This window comes from Talpa occidentalis, unplaced genomic scaffold, assembly GCF_014898055.3.
Source record: "Talpa occidentalis isolate TD23 unplaced genomic scaffold, MPIMG_talOcc4v2.1 talOcc4.17, whole genome shotgun sequence".
NCBI lineage: Eukaryota > Metazoa > Chordata > Mammalia > Eulipotyphla > Talpidae > Talpa > Talpa occidentalis.
This window is the reverse complement of record NW_023601754.1, coordinates 47418197-47433723: the sequence shown is the minus strand read 5'-3', so window position 1 is coordinate 47433723 and position 15527 is coordinate 47418197. Positions and strand designations below refer to the sequence as shown.

The window sequence follows — 15527 nt, the reverse complement described above, 5'->3', positions numbered from 1 at the left end:
CCCCCTCCCCAGCTGGGAGCTGCAGTCGAGCCTCCGCAGCGCCCCATTGCTATGCGCCTCACATCCCAAGTCCGGCCGCGCAGCCGCCAGACAGGAACTCAGGCTCCAGCGGCAGCTGGGAGTAGCCGAGCCGCTTCCCTCCTGGTCCAGGGAGCCAGCAGCATCCTCTCTGCCCCCCAAAACTCCTAGCCGGCCCCCCCCCAGGCTCAGCCCCTCCCTCTTCCTTTAGGTCATCTGTCCGACTCCTCCTAACCACTTCTCCGCAGCCTTCTCTTCCCCTTCCCACCTCCTTCCCGCTCCACCCCGGCCCTGAGTTCCCAAAAGCTCCCCCAGAAAGGAGGGACCCGACCAGGCAGGAGAGGAAGGGAGCCAGACAGAGGGAGGCACGGTGAGAGGGGCACCCTGACTCCCGAACACACACACACACAATTAGGGCGCATCACCACGGAGCCAGACCACACAGTTACTCACTTAATTTCTGAAAGAAAGGGAGAGTGGGGGGAGCACACAGTGGGCACGCTCAGAGCTGGCGCTGGCGGCAGAGACACAGGGAGCCACAGACGCAGGGAGGGAGGGAGAGAAGGGCGCAGGCGGCCGCCAGTGAGCCGAGCCTCGGGGCGCACAGGGCCGAGGCAGGAGGCAGGCTGGGTCGGCTTGTCACAGGCCCTTCCCGCCCCCCACCCCCACCCCGTGGAGGGTGGGAGAGGGGAAGGATCCAGGGGTGGTGTGGGGAGAGGCGGGGGGGGGGGGGGGTGCACTCGCGGTCACTCACTGGCAGACATAGACCCAGGTACAGAGGCGGCCGGAGCCAGCAGGCCGGCGATCCGGCCCGCACACCCTCGCGCAGCCTCCTAGAGACAAAGGGGGTCTCATGTGCACGCCAAGTGACCTCACCCGACAGACCAGAGCCAGGCACCCAGGAGGGGGCCCTGGCAGACGCACCCACCCTCGGACCCTAGCCCAGTCCAGGGCGTCCTGTGAGCTGGGGACCCGCTTCAGCAGCAGGAGCCCCGAGTCGCGCCTAGTGGCCGCAGGGAGCACACTCCCCCAGTCTGAGGGGCCCCTCACTGTCTGCTTCACAGCGCAAGGGAGGTGGTGGCAAAGAGGACCTCTGGAGGGAAGCACCGTGCTGGGGGGCTGGGGCGCCCCGAGGCTGGGCCAGGGCCAGAAGTCAGGCTGGGGTGGGGTGGGCCTCGCCCAGACCTGTCTTCTGTCTTCTCCCTTCCCCACTGCCCACCCCTCCCTCCCCGTCCTGCCCACCCCTCTGGCCAGATGTCTGTCCTGAGATAGCCGCGCGCTGTCTCTGTCCAGCACCTCTCCTCTCCTCTCGTCTCCGGGGGCAGGCCTCCCCCTCTGCAGCCCCGCCTTCTGCCCGGCCTCCTTCCTCGGCCCTGCCCGGCCAGTCTCTCCGTCTGGCCTGTCTCTCCTGTCTCTCGGCCTGTCTGCCCCCTGCCCCTCCCCCGGTGCTTGCAGAATGTTTACTCTCTTGCTGAGAGGGACCATCTCACGTGAACGCCTAGTCCCAAGGAAAACGCTGCAGCTGTGTGGCGGGGGCTGCTCGCAGACCTCTGTGGTGAGCCTCTCGCAGATACCGAGTTGTGTTCTACGCCCGATCTGCCCAGGCAGGAAGAGTCCAGGCCATCAGCAGGGGGCACAGGTAGCAGGGGTAGGTGGGGGGTGACCAGGTGGGGTGCTCAGGTAGGGGGAGCACAGATGCGCCCTCTCCACTCCAGCCGCTTCATCTCCCTGTCTTACCTGCGGCCCAAGTCGCTGAGTTTTCACCCAGTTTCTCTTCCCTCTGACCCCAGAGGTACCTTTTTTGCCCGGCCCCCTTTCTACCTTCCTTGCTGTCCTGCCAGAGGCTCTCTGCCCCCCTTGTTCCCTCATTCTCCCTGGCTCACCCAGCCCCGCCTCACCACCACCCCCTGCCAGGGTGGGAGAGTCCCCGGGCCTCTAGGCACCCCAAGGCCACAGGAGCTTTGCAACCCTGGGCCCCGCTACCTGGGGTCTGGGCTCAGCCTGGCATGCAGCCACCATGTTGCACTGTCCTCCGCTGCCCACGGCCTGGGCGGGTCGCAATTCCACACTCTGCCCCGGTGTGTCCTTTGCAGCTGCCCGGGAGGGGCGGGCGTCCCTGGTGGTGGGTGGGAGCCCGCGTGGAAGTTTCTCCAGCCCAGCGTGGGCCTCGCGGACGAGGGCCAGGTCGTTAGCGTGAAGCTGGAGCCGAGAGCCTGTCGGGCTCTGTCTGGGGGGCGGGGCTCCACCTGTCCTCACCTCTGGTCAGGTGCGGGTGTCGGGGTACCCTCTTGCCGTGGGCTGGCACAGGTCCTCCACCCGCACCCCTGGTGTCAGGATCACCTTTGTTTCCTCTCTGGCAGCTGCGGGGACCCTCCTCCTCTGTCCCTCCATCCCTCCTGTGGAGAAACTCCCTTTGCTGTCCCTCCCTGGTCCCTGAGAGTGGGGTGGCTCTGCCAGACAGGGGGGTGGCAGGAGAGTAAGAAGAGTGCCAGGATGCCCCATGTTGCCTGGAAACCTACTCGCAACTGTTGTCATGGCAGGCGGTGGCGGAGGGGCTGCATGGAGGCCTGGGAGATGGGCCGGAGGGGGTCCTGGGCGGGGGGCGGGCAGGAGTCCACCCTTGGCACTGGGGTCCCCAGGGCCACCGAGGGTGAGAATGTGGGGCGGGGGGGGGGGGACAGGGCACTGAGATCCTGGCTGGAGCAGCTGAGGAGTGAGCGAGTGTGTGTGTGTGTGTGTGTGTGTGTGTGTGTGTGTGTGTGTGTGTTCCCAAACCAGGTGCGGAGAGCAGGTGAGGCTGGGCCACATCCTTCCTGGGTCATTATGTCCCCCAGGACGCCTCCACCCACCCTCCTGCCCAGGGAGTTGAGCTTAGGCCTCAGCCCTTGTTCAAACACCCAGAGAAAGGTCAACACCGCCAATCCCAGCTCCCGCTGGAGGGCACCCCGCAGGCTGTGAATGTGGGGGCTCGCCCCCCAGTCCTCTGGCCTAGACCGAGTGAGCAGAGCTGTAGAGGACAGCCACGGGGCACTTACCTGCTCCTCGCTGGTGCTCCTGCGGGCTTCCTGCCTTGCTCCTCGGGGGAGCCCTGTAAGGGAGACTCTGTCTTCATCCCTAGATTGACATGTGGGGAAACTGAGGCCCGGGCCCCAAGTCGCACAGCCACAACATGCAGAACTGGGCTGGCCGCCGCCCGGCTCGCCTGCCCCGCAGTCCTAGCTTCGCTTAGCCGCCGCTTGACAGAAGGGGACGCCGAGGCCCAGCAGACCCTCGGAGTGGAGTTTCAGGTTGTTCTGAGTAACAAGAATTGGGTTGTTCAAACAGTGAGCTCTCCCCGGAGATGTTGCCGGCCCGTGGCTCGGCTCCCGCCCTTCAGTCCAGAGGGGAAGGACCAGCTGCTGTCATGGCAGCCTCTTCTCCGGGACCCCCCCAAATCTTGTCCAATTTACTAGGGGGCGGGCAGAGACCCCACAGTTGATCTGTACCTGCCCCCTACCCTGGACAAATGAGCTTTTGGGATCCAGCTGGAAAGGCTGATCCACAGGGCAGGGGACACAGGACGAGAAGCGTCGTCCTCTGACCCTGGAGAGCAGATGCTCGCACCAGCGCCTCCGGGAGCCCCGGCGAGCACTCGGGGGCTTCACAGGCGGGCTGAGGGGCGACATATGTAAACCCCAGTTTTCGCGACACCAGTGCTCTGGCCACCCCTCCAGCCCCACCCACAATGCGGCCATGAGGAGGGGGAGCGGGAGGGTGGTTGTAGCTGTACGATCATTTCATGGAGAGATCTCGGGGTGCAAGCCCATTGCAGGGGAGGGCCCTGAGCCCCACCACCGAGTAGGCAGGCTGCTGTCGCCGCACTTAGAAGCACTTAGAAGCGAGCAAATAAGGCCCTGAGAGGTGGTGTCCCCGCGGTGGGGGGGTGGGGGAGGAGTTTTCTCTGCTGGTTCTGAAGTAGAGTGTTGCTCTGAAGTAGAGGGTTGTGAGGCCCCTGGCTGGGGCAGCGCCTGGTCACGCTAGCCTGTGTCCCCAAAGGTCGGGTGCAGCAGTGAGGGGCCCTGTTCCCAGCCATCCTTCCGGGTGGCCATCCCTTATCCCCGCGCCCCTTTCAAATGGCAGCCCCGAGAGAGACAGGAAGCAGGGAGAACAGCACAGATGGGGCGAGGGGGCACTGTTCCCCTCACGCACCCCTGCTGAGCCCGGACAGTGACCACCAGCAACGTGGAAACCACCAATGCCAGCCAGGTCCAGGTCCCCCAGATGCGATTCGGAGACACGAAGTCACCCCCCACCCAGAGGCACTCACAGCCACAGAGTGACACATTGTCACAGTCACACAGAGTCACGCGGAGCCACACACAGCCACATCACGTCACACAGTCACATAGCCACACAGTTACATGGAGTCAAACACATTCACGCAATTACATGGAATCAGAATCACACACTCAGACACACAGTCACACACAGTCACATAGCCACACAGTTACATGGAGTCAATCACAAACCCAGACACACAGTCACATGAAGTCACACACAGTCACGCAGAGTCACTGGAGTCACACACAGTTACACGGTGTCACACAGTGTCACACAGTCACATAGTCACCGGGGTCACACAAAGTCACACAGTTGCATGGAATCAGAGTCACACACACAGTCACATAGTCATACGGTGTCACACGGTCACATGGAGTCACACAGTGTCACAGTCACACAATGTCATGGTCATACAGAGTCACACAGTTACATGGAATCATAGTCACACACAGACAGGGTCACACAGAGTCACACACAGACACATTCATACGGTGTTACATGGTCACATGGAGTCACACACAGTCACACATTCACACAGTGTCACACACAGTCACATGGTGTCACTCAGTCACAAAGAGTCATACCGTCATGGAATCACCCACAGCCTCCCAGACTCACAGTCACACAGCTTGTGGGGCAGGAGCCTCCGTGTCCCCAAGAACCCCAACACCTAGGTCTGGGTGTTGGCGGAACAGTGGGCCCTGGGCGGACTTGGGCCCTGAGGGAACAGGGCTGTGCCCTGACCGGGCTGCAGGCTCTGGCCTCCCTCCCCAGAGGTGGCTTCCTCCAGCTGTGATCTTGCTGCTCGTGGGGGGCCTTTGAGGGAGCTTGGCAGGCTCAGGGCCCCTGGAACCAGCTTTGGGGACTCGGGCAGAAGCAGCGCTGAGCGGAACCGGGGTCCCAGGGGTTGGAAGGCTGGCGTGGCCATCAGCATTTCGAGTCCTCTAAATTAAACATCTGGCCCTCGGTCACACTGCACACAGCCCGTGTCCGGTAGCCAGCCCCGGGCCCCCAGAGTCGCAGCCCGCCTGGCTGGTCTCTGGCCTCGACGCCCTGAAACAGGCCCTGCCTCCCGGTGAGTGGCCAGGCTCCCAGACCCTGGTCCTCAGACCAAGGAGGAGGTGGAGTGGCCTTCCTGGCAGGAGGGTGGTGGTGATGGGGCACAGCCGCCTGTCCCTACACCAGCGCCCTAGGCATGCCTGCAAACCCTGCACGGCGCCCACTGTCACCACCGTCCCGTTCCTCAAAGGCCCAGAGAGGCCGAGGCACCGGCTAAAGGCCGCCCAGCCAGGCGTACCCGCACCTGGCTGCGAACCCCTCTGCTGCTGCTGTTCCTCTGAGCAGGGATCTGCCTGCCGGCCAGGGGCCTCTCCAGCCCCCTACACCTCCCCATCTCCCCTCAGAGTCTCTCAGAAGAGCCCAGCCCTCCCTCTGCCTCCCCTCCTGCCGCGGCTGCCAATGCACAGTGCCCCATCTTTTCATTCCACCTTCCTCCAGCCCCCAGACCGGCTCCTCCTTTCTTTACCTGCTTGCCTCGCTGGGTCTCAGCCCCTCCAACCCAGTCAGGGCCCCCACCTGAGCTGCCCTCTCACTCCACCTTTGCTTCCCCGCCTTGCTCTGGACCACCAAGCCCCTGTGCCCAGGCTGCAAGGGCCGGGCAGTAGGGGTGACCCCTCATTCTTCATTCAGCACGTTGTTGACTAAGGCCTAAGGGCGGCCCAGTCAGACAAAATTCCCAGTCCGGGGTGCTCACCTTTTAGTCAGGAGACAGGCAAGAAGCGGGGTGCACTATCTGATGTGCGGGGACTGAAAAAAAGGAAGAGTAAGCAGTGGGGCTCGGGAGGCAGAGGAGCCCTCCTAGAGGCACCCCTAAAACAGACTAGAATGGAGACAGAAAACCAGGTGGCCTCAGGCTCTGGACAGCGGGAGCAGCAGTGCAAAGGCCCTTGGCGGGGGGGAACATGTAGGGGCGCGGGGGCGAAGACCCGTGTGGCCAGAGTAAGTGAGCAAGTGGGGAGGGCACGAGGTGACACAGACAGGGAGGTAGCAGGGGCCCCGCAGTCAGTATTTGGCAAATGAACAGTATTTGGTGAAACGACAGGGAAAAGGCCGGTCAATACCCCAGTGTGGGGGGTTGTGGGAGGGCGGAGAGACACCCCCTCCAGGCAAGTCCCCTCCAACCCCACACTGTCTCTGAGAAGCCAGGCCACCCCCCCTTTCCCCAGCAGCGGTGGGGGCTGGGCCGCCCTGTGCCCAGGCCCCATCCCCCTCCGCGGTGAGAGGCCGGCCATTCTCCGGCCGGGCGCTGCTTGTATTTTCAAAGCATTCGGGACACGGGCCCGCGCAGAGGGACACACGTGTGAAGTTGTTTCATCCGGCCCTACGCTGCCCGCAGCCTCCCCCACCTTGCCAGCTCCGGGCCTGCCCACGGCCGCCATCCAGAGAGAGAAGTGCTCGGAGCTCCCGCCTTTGATGTCTCCCCCCTCCCGGCACCCGCTCCACTTCCGCCCCAGTCCCGCACAGTGGGGAAGTTCCTCTGTAGATCTAACCTCCATCCCTCTCGCTGCGATCGCAGTCAATTTCCTATCTTTTCTCTCACCTTCTGAACTTCCCCCAGAAAAGCGAGTGTGTCTGACAGGAATGTTCCCTGCCTCCCTTTTCTGCTCACCCTGCCTCCCCCGGGCCCCCGAGTTTCCGATCTGCCATCTGCCTGAGTCCTCTGCATCGCAGCGCTGGGGCTGGGCGCAGGCCTGGGCCGGTGCCTCTGGGGTCCTGGCCCCATGGCCGCTCCCCCGCATCTCAGCCCCTGCCTGCTTTGTGCGCTCCCCTGCGGGCCCCCAGCCTCCGTGTCTGTTTCTGGGTATTGAGGTGTCTCTGTCCCTTCCTGCCCTTCCTGTCTCGCGGGGCCTCCTGCTTCTGCATCTCTGCCTCACGCTCGGCCCCTGAGGAGTGTGGTGGCCAGGCCTTGCGGCGGGGGGCTGGGCCGGGAGGGGCCTAGAGGCCTGGCGCATCGGGGGCCAGTGGGTCTCTGGATCTGCTTCTTGTCTGTAAAGTGGACTGAGAGCCAGTCCTTCCTCTGGGGGCCCCGTGGAGGAACTGAGGCTGTCGGTGCCCTCAGAGGAGCTCCCCTTTGCTGTCGGGGTGCATGTCAGGCTGGGGCACAGCAGGCGGGCACGGGCCTCCAGCAGAGGGAGGCAGAGCCGCCGGCCACTGTGCATCCTGTGTGGAGGGGAGGGCTGTGGGAGGTGGGCCGTGGTCCAGCCTTACCCCCAGGAGACCTGAGGGGGTCCCTGGGACCCCGGCCCTGTGCAGCTGGCCTGGGAGGGGCTTCCTGGCTGTGCATTCGACATTGGGCAGGTGATTCTGCCTCCCATCTCCCCTCTCTGTGAAACAGGAGCCAGCGCACCCCGTTCCCAGCAAGGGGCCCAGTCAGTGCCCACATGCCAGGCTTTGCCCAGGGTCCAGCTGGGAAGAGGCGGGTTCCCCAGTGTTCCCGTTACGTGGGAGGCAAGCAGGTGCCCCCTCTGCCCGCCCAGGCGTGAGCTCGTGAAGCCCCTGTCCGGGGTGCAGCTCTCAGGGCTTGGGTGCTATGTGGGGTGCAGGGGGCTGACCGGGACCTGCTGTGTAGGGACTCAGCCAGGTGGCGCCATGGCTGGGCGGGCGCCAGCGGTCGTGGTGTTGGTGGCACGTGGGTGGTGGGCGGCTGCCGTGCGTGGCTGGATGTGTCTGGCCGCAGGCTGGGGGGTCTGCGTGACGGCGGGGAGCACGGCGTCAAGGGCCAGAGGTCGCGGCTCGCGCTTTGCTCCGCCTGGAGTTGGCTGAGCACCTGCCACAGGAGCTAAGGTTTAAGTGTGAGAACAGAAGGTTCGGAGAGGAGTGGGGTGCTGTGTGACGCGGGGAGGCCGGCCTGGCCTGGCTGAGAGGGTGCCATCCGAGTCAAGACCCGAGAGAAAGCAGGGAGAGAGCCCCGGAGTGAGTTCGGGTCACAGGATGAGCGCCTGCAAAGGGCCCGAGGCAGCAAATGGCTGAGGGGCCAGTGTGGCCTGGGTGGGTGAGAGGGCGGGATGGGACTGGGCAGGGGCTGCGGTCGGGGCAGTATCGGAACCTGGCCGGGGTCTATAACCGCCCGGGGTCTCTGCCCTCACGCAGAGTGGGGCGAGTGGGGCAGCAGGCTCACTCGGATGATGGCAAGACCCTTTCTTGCTGCCTGTGGGGAACGGACTGGCAGAGAGACCAGGAGGAAGCCGGGAGAGCAGTGGGGAGGCGAGGGGCCAGACCCTCCCCGGGCCGCTGAGCCTGCTGGGACCTGCTATGGGGGCAGGGCGGAGGCCATCCTGTCATCGCCCCGCTCCGTGGAGGAAGCCGTAGCTCAGGACGAAGAAGTCACTGACCCGAGGTCACACAGCCAGTGACCAGCAGATCTAGGGTTCAAACCCGGGTCTCCTGGCCCTAGGGGTGTGCGCTGGCTGCCCGTGGTTTGTGGCCGAATGTCCTGGGGTTTGAGCTGCAGGAGGATTTGTTGGCATCTGCACCTCTGTCTGGCGCATAGTAGGGACATATTTGTTGGGTGGATGGGGGGGCAGCTAACAGGGAACGCCCTGCCCACCACTCAGGAGTGTGCCAGAAGGCGGGACCTGAACCCGGCTTCTGTCCTGCCAGGCAGCCTCTGGGTGGGTTTCCCGATGGCCTGGGGCGCCCGCCCTGCAGGCAGGACTGGGCAGGACTGGGCCTGGGAGGCAGACTCGGGCGTGTGGGGGGGGGGCAGGCTCACAGCAAGGGGCCTTGCAGAGTGGTGGGGGCCTCTGGGGAGCTCCTGGGGTCCAGGCGGGGAGCTTGCCCGGGATCCTGTGCGGGTGTTCTGCCTTGGGCCAGGGGCAGGTGCGGGAGAGGTGGCCGCGGCCTCTGGGGGTTCAGCCGGGGCCTGGTTCCGAGCCGACGAGGGAGGCGTCTGTGTGTGCCACGAGGCTAGGCTGGGCTCGGCCCAGACTCCCCTTCCCTGGGCAGCCCAGCCGTCACCCTTCCTCCCCCGCTTCCCCGACCTTCCCTGCTGCCCAGAACCAATGGGTTAATTAGATAACGGAGCCTTTGATTAGCGGGGGAGGGGGAGGCGCCCCTGGCGCGGGGAAGGGGGGCGAGGAGGAGGGAGGCGAGGCGCCTTCCCCTTTGGAAGGGAGAAAGCAGGAGGAGGGGCGGGGCGGGAGGGAGGAGGCACAGCCTGGCTCTGCACTGCCGTGTGACTAGAAATTGTAATCGGGAGAAAGGAGCGAGACAGGCAGGGCCCGGGCGGGAGCCCCAGACCAACGGACGGACGGACGGACAGCCGGACAGCCGGAATCTGACCGAGAAGGGCCCGGGACTCGCAGGGCCTGATGGGGCCGGGCCAGGAGTGAGGAGGAGATGGGGGAGAAAGAGAGAGGGGGCCTGGTGGTCCCCTGGGGGGCCAGACCCTGAGGGGGGAGTCCACAGAGGGGCTGGGGCCAGAGGAGGGGACAAGGGACCGAGGCCCGGAGAGCCCCAAGACGGGCAGGAAGAGGGGAGCAGGGGCTGGGGCCAGTGGGGGGAGACAGCGGAGGCTGGCGGTGGGGGCTAAGCAGGTGGCGGTGGGGGGGGGAGAGGCAGAGAAGCCAGCAGGGAGGGGAGCGGCTGCGGCAGTGGCCTTCTGACCGCCTCCCCGGGGGGTGGGAAGGGCGACAGGCCAGGAGGGGGGGGCGCTGGGAGACCCAAGAAGCCCCTGCGCCCCCCCCAGCACGATCTCGACGGACAGCCCTGGAGAACTGGGGGAGCAGAGACCCCCGCTGCCCGCAGGCTGGAGGCATGTTGTGGGGGGGCCTGGGGCGCAGGGAGAGGCCCAGCGGAAGCAGCCACGGGGTGAGTGTCCCTCGCTGTGTGTGTGGGGAGTGGGGAGACAAGGACAGGAGATGGCGGAGGGCGGCAGGGAGGAGGGGGGAGGCCCCGCCGCTGCAGAAGCCGTGGGGGGGATGCGGACTGGCAGAGATGGGGGGAGGAGCGCGGAGGCTCCAGGCAGGGGCTGGAGCACCTGGGGGCATCCTGGTCCTGGGGGGTCCCCCCTCCAACCCGGGCTCCGCTGATTTGCCCAGCCCCTTGGCTTAGAGGGTCTGGGCTTGGGGCTGGGAAGGATGGTGGACACACGCGCGTGCAACACACACATGCACACGCGCGCGCGCACAGAGGGGCCCCCAGCCCTCCTGGCAGAAAACAGCCTGATACAGACTCAAAATGAATCCTCTGCCTGCCCCCCCGGCCCCCCGGCCCTGTCCCGTTCTCGGTCCCCCCAGCACGTTCCCCCCAGCACGGGCGCACAGGCTCGCGCATTTGGATCTGAGGGAAAATGATCCGGGAAGCCATGGTGGGGGGATGTGTGTGCCCGCGTGGGGGTGCCCGTGTCCCCCTGAGGGCGGCCCCACCGCTGCCCGTGTGGGGGTGCTGGCGGGTGAGCCCCTGCAGCCCCCAGCCAGGCCCAGCGCCCCTCTGCTGCCCGCCGCCTGCTGCCCTTGGGCCAGTGTTTGCCCTCCGGCCCCGCGAGTCCTCCCCGTCAGCGGCCTCTGCTCAGCAACCCCCGCGGTTATCTGGGGCATCTGGGGCCTGGTTCTATGCCGGGGAGGGGCAGACAACAGCCGAGCTCCGGGGCTGGGAGGGGCTTCTGGGGGTCCCTGTTACTCCTGATGTGGTTGTTGGTCAGTCCAGGCCCGTCCCCCCTTGTCCTTTGGGGATGGGGGCACAGATGGGGATGCAGCAGTGACTGCCCGGAAGACTGACCCCTGCCCGCCGCTGCCCTCGCAGACTGGGGCGCTGGGTGCCAGCCCCAGCCCCTTCCCACGGGCGGCCAGTGCTGCGGTAGCAGCTGGCAGGGGCCCAGATCCTGTCCTCGCCTGGAGCACCCGCAACCTCAGGGCAAGCCCCCGCCCCCCTCCCCATCACCCCCAGCCCCCCGCCCTCCCGTCTGCTGCCCGCCCAGCCTCACCTGCCCACCTGCCCACACCTGACACACGTCTGGCACCTTAGCGTCTCCCGCAGGTCCCCCTTTGAGTCTGTCTGGGATCCCTGGGCTGCTGCGAGACCATGAGGGGCTGCGGGTGGGGGCTGGGAGGGGCACGGGAGCCGGCCTCTGCAGACCCTCCTTGGGGGAGCGCACAGCACAGCCGGGGCGGGCGCAGGGGCGAGGGGACCCAGCGCCACCAGGCCTCCTGCCTGGGCCTGCACCTTCCTCTGTCCCCTTCGCCTTCTCTGCCTCCCCCTTGCGCCCTCTGCCTGCCCGGCTCCCCCTGCGCAGTCAGGCGAAGAGCTAAGTTCTGCCCCGGTGGGCCGAGTGACCGTGGGCCCGCCCCTCCCCCCGCCTCTGCTCCCAGTTCTGTGAAATGGGCAGAAGCTCTCGTGGGGGGGGGGGACCCCTCAGCGGCCCGGTCGGTCCATCTGGGGCGCCTCTCCGTGGGGGCCTGGGCAGACCCGCAGGTCCTGAGCGGGAGCGGGAGGTGCGGAGGGAGCTCACGAGGCCCGGGTGCCGGGCGCAGCCGGCCGGGCCCCTCACCAGCCGCCCCTCTCTCCCACAGCCCCCGGCGCCCACGCGGAGCATGAGCATTGACGATGGCGCGAGCCCGAGGCTCCCCGTGCCCCCCACTGCCACCCGGTAGGATGTCCTGGCCGCACGGGGCCCTGCTCTTCCTCTGGCTGTTCTCCCCACCCTGGGGGGCCGGCGGGGGCGGCGTGGCCTTGACGCTGGCCGCAGGAGGGGGCTCCCCGCCGGCCACGTCCTGCCCCGCCGCCTGCTCCTGCAGCAACCAGGCCAGCCGGGTGATCTGCACGCGGAGGGAGCTGGCGGAGGTCCCGGCCAGCATCCCGGTGAACACGCGCTACCTGAACCTGCAGGAGAACGGCATCCAGGTGAGCCGCGCCGGGGGCGGGGGCCTTGGAGGTGCTGCTGTGTCCGGTTCACTGGGGCCAGGGCAGCCTGCGTCCGCGGTTCCCGTCTGTCCGTGTGGGGCTCCCAGCGGCCCGGATGCCCCCACACAGGACCGAGGTGCCCCAGAGAACGGCCCTGGGGTGCCGGGAGGTGCTGAGGGCGACCCTTGCACCTGCTGCGGCCTTGGGCCTGTGACCTCAGGCGCCGGGGGGTGTGACTGCGCCTTGGTTTCTTCAGCAGGAAGGTGGGGTGACGAGTGCCCCTGCTCTTAGATATGAGAAGCTGGGGGCGCTGGTGCGTAGCCTGCTTGTGGGGGTGAGAGCCCCATACCCTGCAGGCTGCTCTGCCCGCGGCCTGGCTCACCTGCCTCCCGCTTTGGTGTGAGGCTCTGCCCCAGTGGGGAGGAGGCTGGTGGGCTTCTGGCCCTTGAGCAACTGCCACGGCGGGGAGGGGCGGGGGGTGCTGGAGCCGCTTGGAGCCATCTCCTGGCCGCCAGGTCCTCAGGTGCACCGGAGCGTGCTGCGCAGCCTCCCTGGCCACTCGCTGCTGCTGGTGGCACACCCCCCCCTCCAGTTCCGAAAGCCCACATGTCACCCACTGCTCCTGGGGGTGGGACTCACCCCTAGTCTGAGGGGCAGGCGTGGAAGCCACTGGGCTCGCTCCTCCTGCCTGGGGGCACCTCCTCCAACCCAGCCAGGTGGGGGCGGGAGCACTCCTGTGCCCCCAGCCCACCCCCCCAACACTTCCTGGTCTTTTGGGGGGAGGGTCAGGGGCCCCCCCTCTGACTGGCCTGCAGACAGATGGCTCCCCTCTGAAGGGTTGTAAAGAGGGCTTTGGTGGGGGGGCATTGCCTGGTGGGGAGTTGCTAGAGGCCAGAGGCTGTTCCATCCTGGGCAAGAACCAGGGAGCCGGAGTTGGGGACCAGAAGCACAGCTTCCCCGGGATTGGTGCCTCCCCTGCACCCATTACCTTTCCTGCTGGCAGCCCCTCCAGCCTTCGCTGCACACCTGCTCCCTGGATCCCCGTGCTCCTGCCCCCGTCCTCTGCGCTCCTTCAGTGATTTGTGCTGGTCCCCCGGGCCTCAGTGCGGGGTGAGGACCGAGACCTGGAGAGCCCCTCCCGTCCCGGTGGGTCTGCGTCTGCCAGGGAGGACGTGGATGCACAGGTGGCTGGCACGCGCCTGGGACAGGTGCTCTGGAAGGCGGAGGCAGAGGTGTCACAGCCTCGGGTGCAGCTGGAGGAGGTGCATGTGGTGTCTGCAGACAGCCGGCAGCCTCTCTGTGGTGGGGGGGACCATGTGCCCCACAGACCTCTGCTGCACCCCTCCCTGGGACAGGCCCACCGCCAGCTCACCTCTGCAGACCTGGGGGCGCTCCCCTGCCTCCGAGCTGCACCCCAGCTCCCGCCGGCTTTTCACTCGCCCACCTGGGGCCACAGGCGGCTTCACACTGCTCTCCTTGCCTGATGCCCTTTGGGGTCCCTCCACTCCACGCCCAAAGTTGAGGCTGCTCACGCTCACGTGTCCCGTGACCACAGGCCGTGTCCTGAAATGCGCCATGTCACACGTCTCGGGGTGCTGGTCCCACGATGACCGAAACTGCCCCTGCCTGTCTGCTGGTGTCCAGCCCCCGGCCGCTTCCAGCACCTCCCCCCGCCCCCCCATGCCAGCAGCCCTCTCAGGCCGCTCTTGCCTGAGTGTGCCCTGCTTGGCCCCGGGGTCCCCTGTGGGAGCCCCCCTCACTGCCTTCCTCCCGGGGCCACGCTTCTCCCCCCACACGCATGCCCTTGCAGACATGTCTTGTTTGTCTTGTGCAGGGGAGGCCATGGGGGGGCCGCCGTGACTGGGCAGGACAGGCAGGCGCCCTCATCCTCACCGCGTGCTGGGCCCTAGGCTGGGCGTGTGTGGACAGAGGCAGCGGGCACCCGGGCAGGAAGTGCCATCAGGCCCAACACTCGGGGATCCCCACCCTCCGCCCCCGGCAGCCCAGGTGCGCAGAAGTGCGGGCACGCTTCTGCCGTCCGGCGCTTCTCGGAGCACGTCCCCAGCGGACCGCAGAGCGGAGAGGGGCGGCGGGCGCAGGACCAGGGCTCGCTGGCTGTGGCGCTCAAGACGCTAAGGTCAGGGCAGCCTCGTGGGACAGGGGACACTGGAGCAAAGGCCTGGTGCAGGGGTGGGCGGGAGCCAGGTGGGCGCCTGGAAGGGCATCCAGGTTGGGCAGCTGCGGTGCGAAGGCCCCAGGCGGGAGCTGGCCTGGGAGAGGGAAGCAGAGCAGGGGGAGGACAGGACGGGCGCCCCGGGGCAGAGCCCACCTCTGGTGAGGCCTCGGCTGTCTCTGCAGAGGACTGACTGGCTCTGAGACGGGGCCGCCTGAGCCAGGGGAAGCCTGCGCGGAGGCCGGAGGCTCCGCTGAGGCCGCCGCTCGTGGCGCAGAGGGTGAAAGGGACTCAGACTCTGGGTGTGTGTTGAGGTAGAGACGACAGGACTTTCGGGGTTGACTGAGGCTTCGGGGCTGAGCTGCTCCTGTGGGGGCACCTGCTGGCTCGCGGCGGTCCCCCCGTGTCTGCGCTGGCTCCGTTGGCGCTCGCCGAGCGTGGAGGGTGCCGGGAGGAGAGCGCCCGTCCACCAGAGCAGGCGCCTGTGAGCTTCCGGGGCTCCTTACCGGACCCCTCGCGGTTCCCGGGACGCGGGGCCACCCCAGGAGCAGCTAGCGGTGCTTCAAAGCATACTAACTTGGAGCTACCCGTAGAAAAAACAGAGACAAACCCCCCCGCCCCCCGCGAGTCCCGCCAGCAGATATAAATAACTACTGTTTCCATTTTGTTTCAAGACCTTCCTGTTTTTCCTGTGTGAATGTATTTTTAAATTATTTATCCACGGAATGAATGTAAAAATAATCACGGAAGGCTGCGAAACACACTGTGTCCACAGGGACAAAAGCCTGGCGTGTCTGGGTGGCCCCGAGTCTCGCCCTCCGGCGCGCGCCCTCCCTGCGCACGGGCCTGTAAAGGGTCATTGCCTCCATTTATTTATTTATTTATTTATATTTTTATTTGTGTGTAGAAGAGCGGGGGTACAGGCCAGAGGTGCAGGGGTGAGAGGAGTCACCAGAGGCAGAGCGGGGAGCAGAAGAGGCAGACTGACTGAAATACACTGCTGAGGGGAGCAGCGGGGAGACAGGAGAGGTCTGCTGCGCCCTGTGGGTAACTCCCTGGCCGGGGATCGAACTCATGCTGCAGAGGCTGCGGACATCTCCATAGTGCGGCGCTTAAC

The 15527-nt window shown here is 66.4% G+C and overlaps 1 protein-coding gene across 4 annotated transcripts in view; it reads left to right on the top strand.

Moving 5' to 3' along the window:
- LRRC4B (leucine rich repeat containing 4B) overlaps positions 1-15527 on the top strand; it is a 46250-nt gene that overhangs the window by 18687 nt on the left and 12036 nt on the right. For 2 of the 4 annotated variants that reach the window (XM_037517048.1, XM_037517050.2), the window contains one exon: positions 11907-12237. In XM_037517048.1, coding sequence (XP_037372945.1) covers positions 11941-12237 — 297 coding nt within the window. In that variant the 5' untranslated portion in view covers positions 11907-11940. Of the gene's footprint in view, positions 1-1390; positions 1658-10052; positions 10207-11906; positions 12238-15527 lie in introns of those variants that run through there. The other 2 variants (XM_054697324.1, XM_037517049.2) reach the window with 2 other exon arrangements.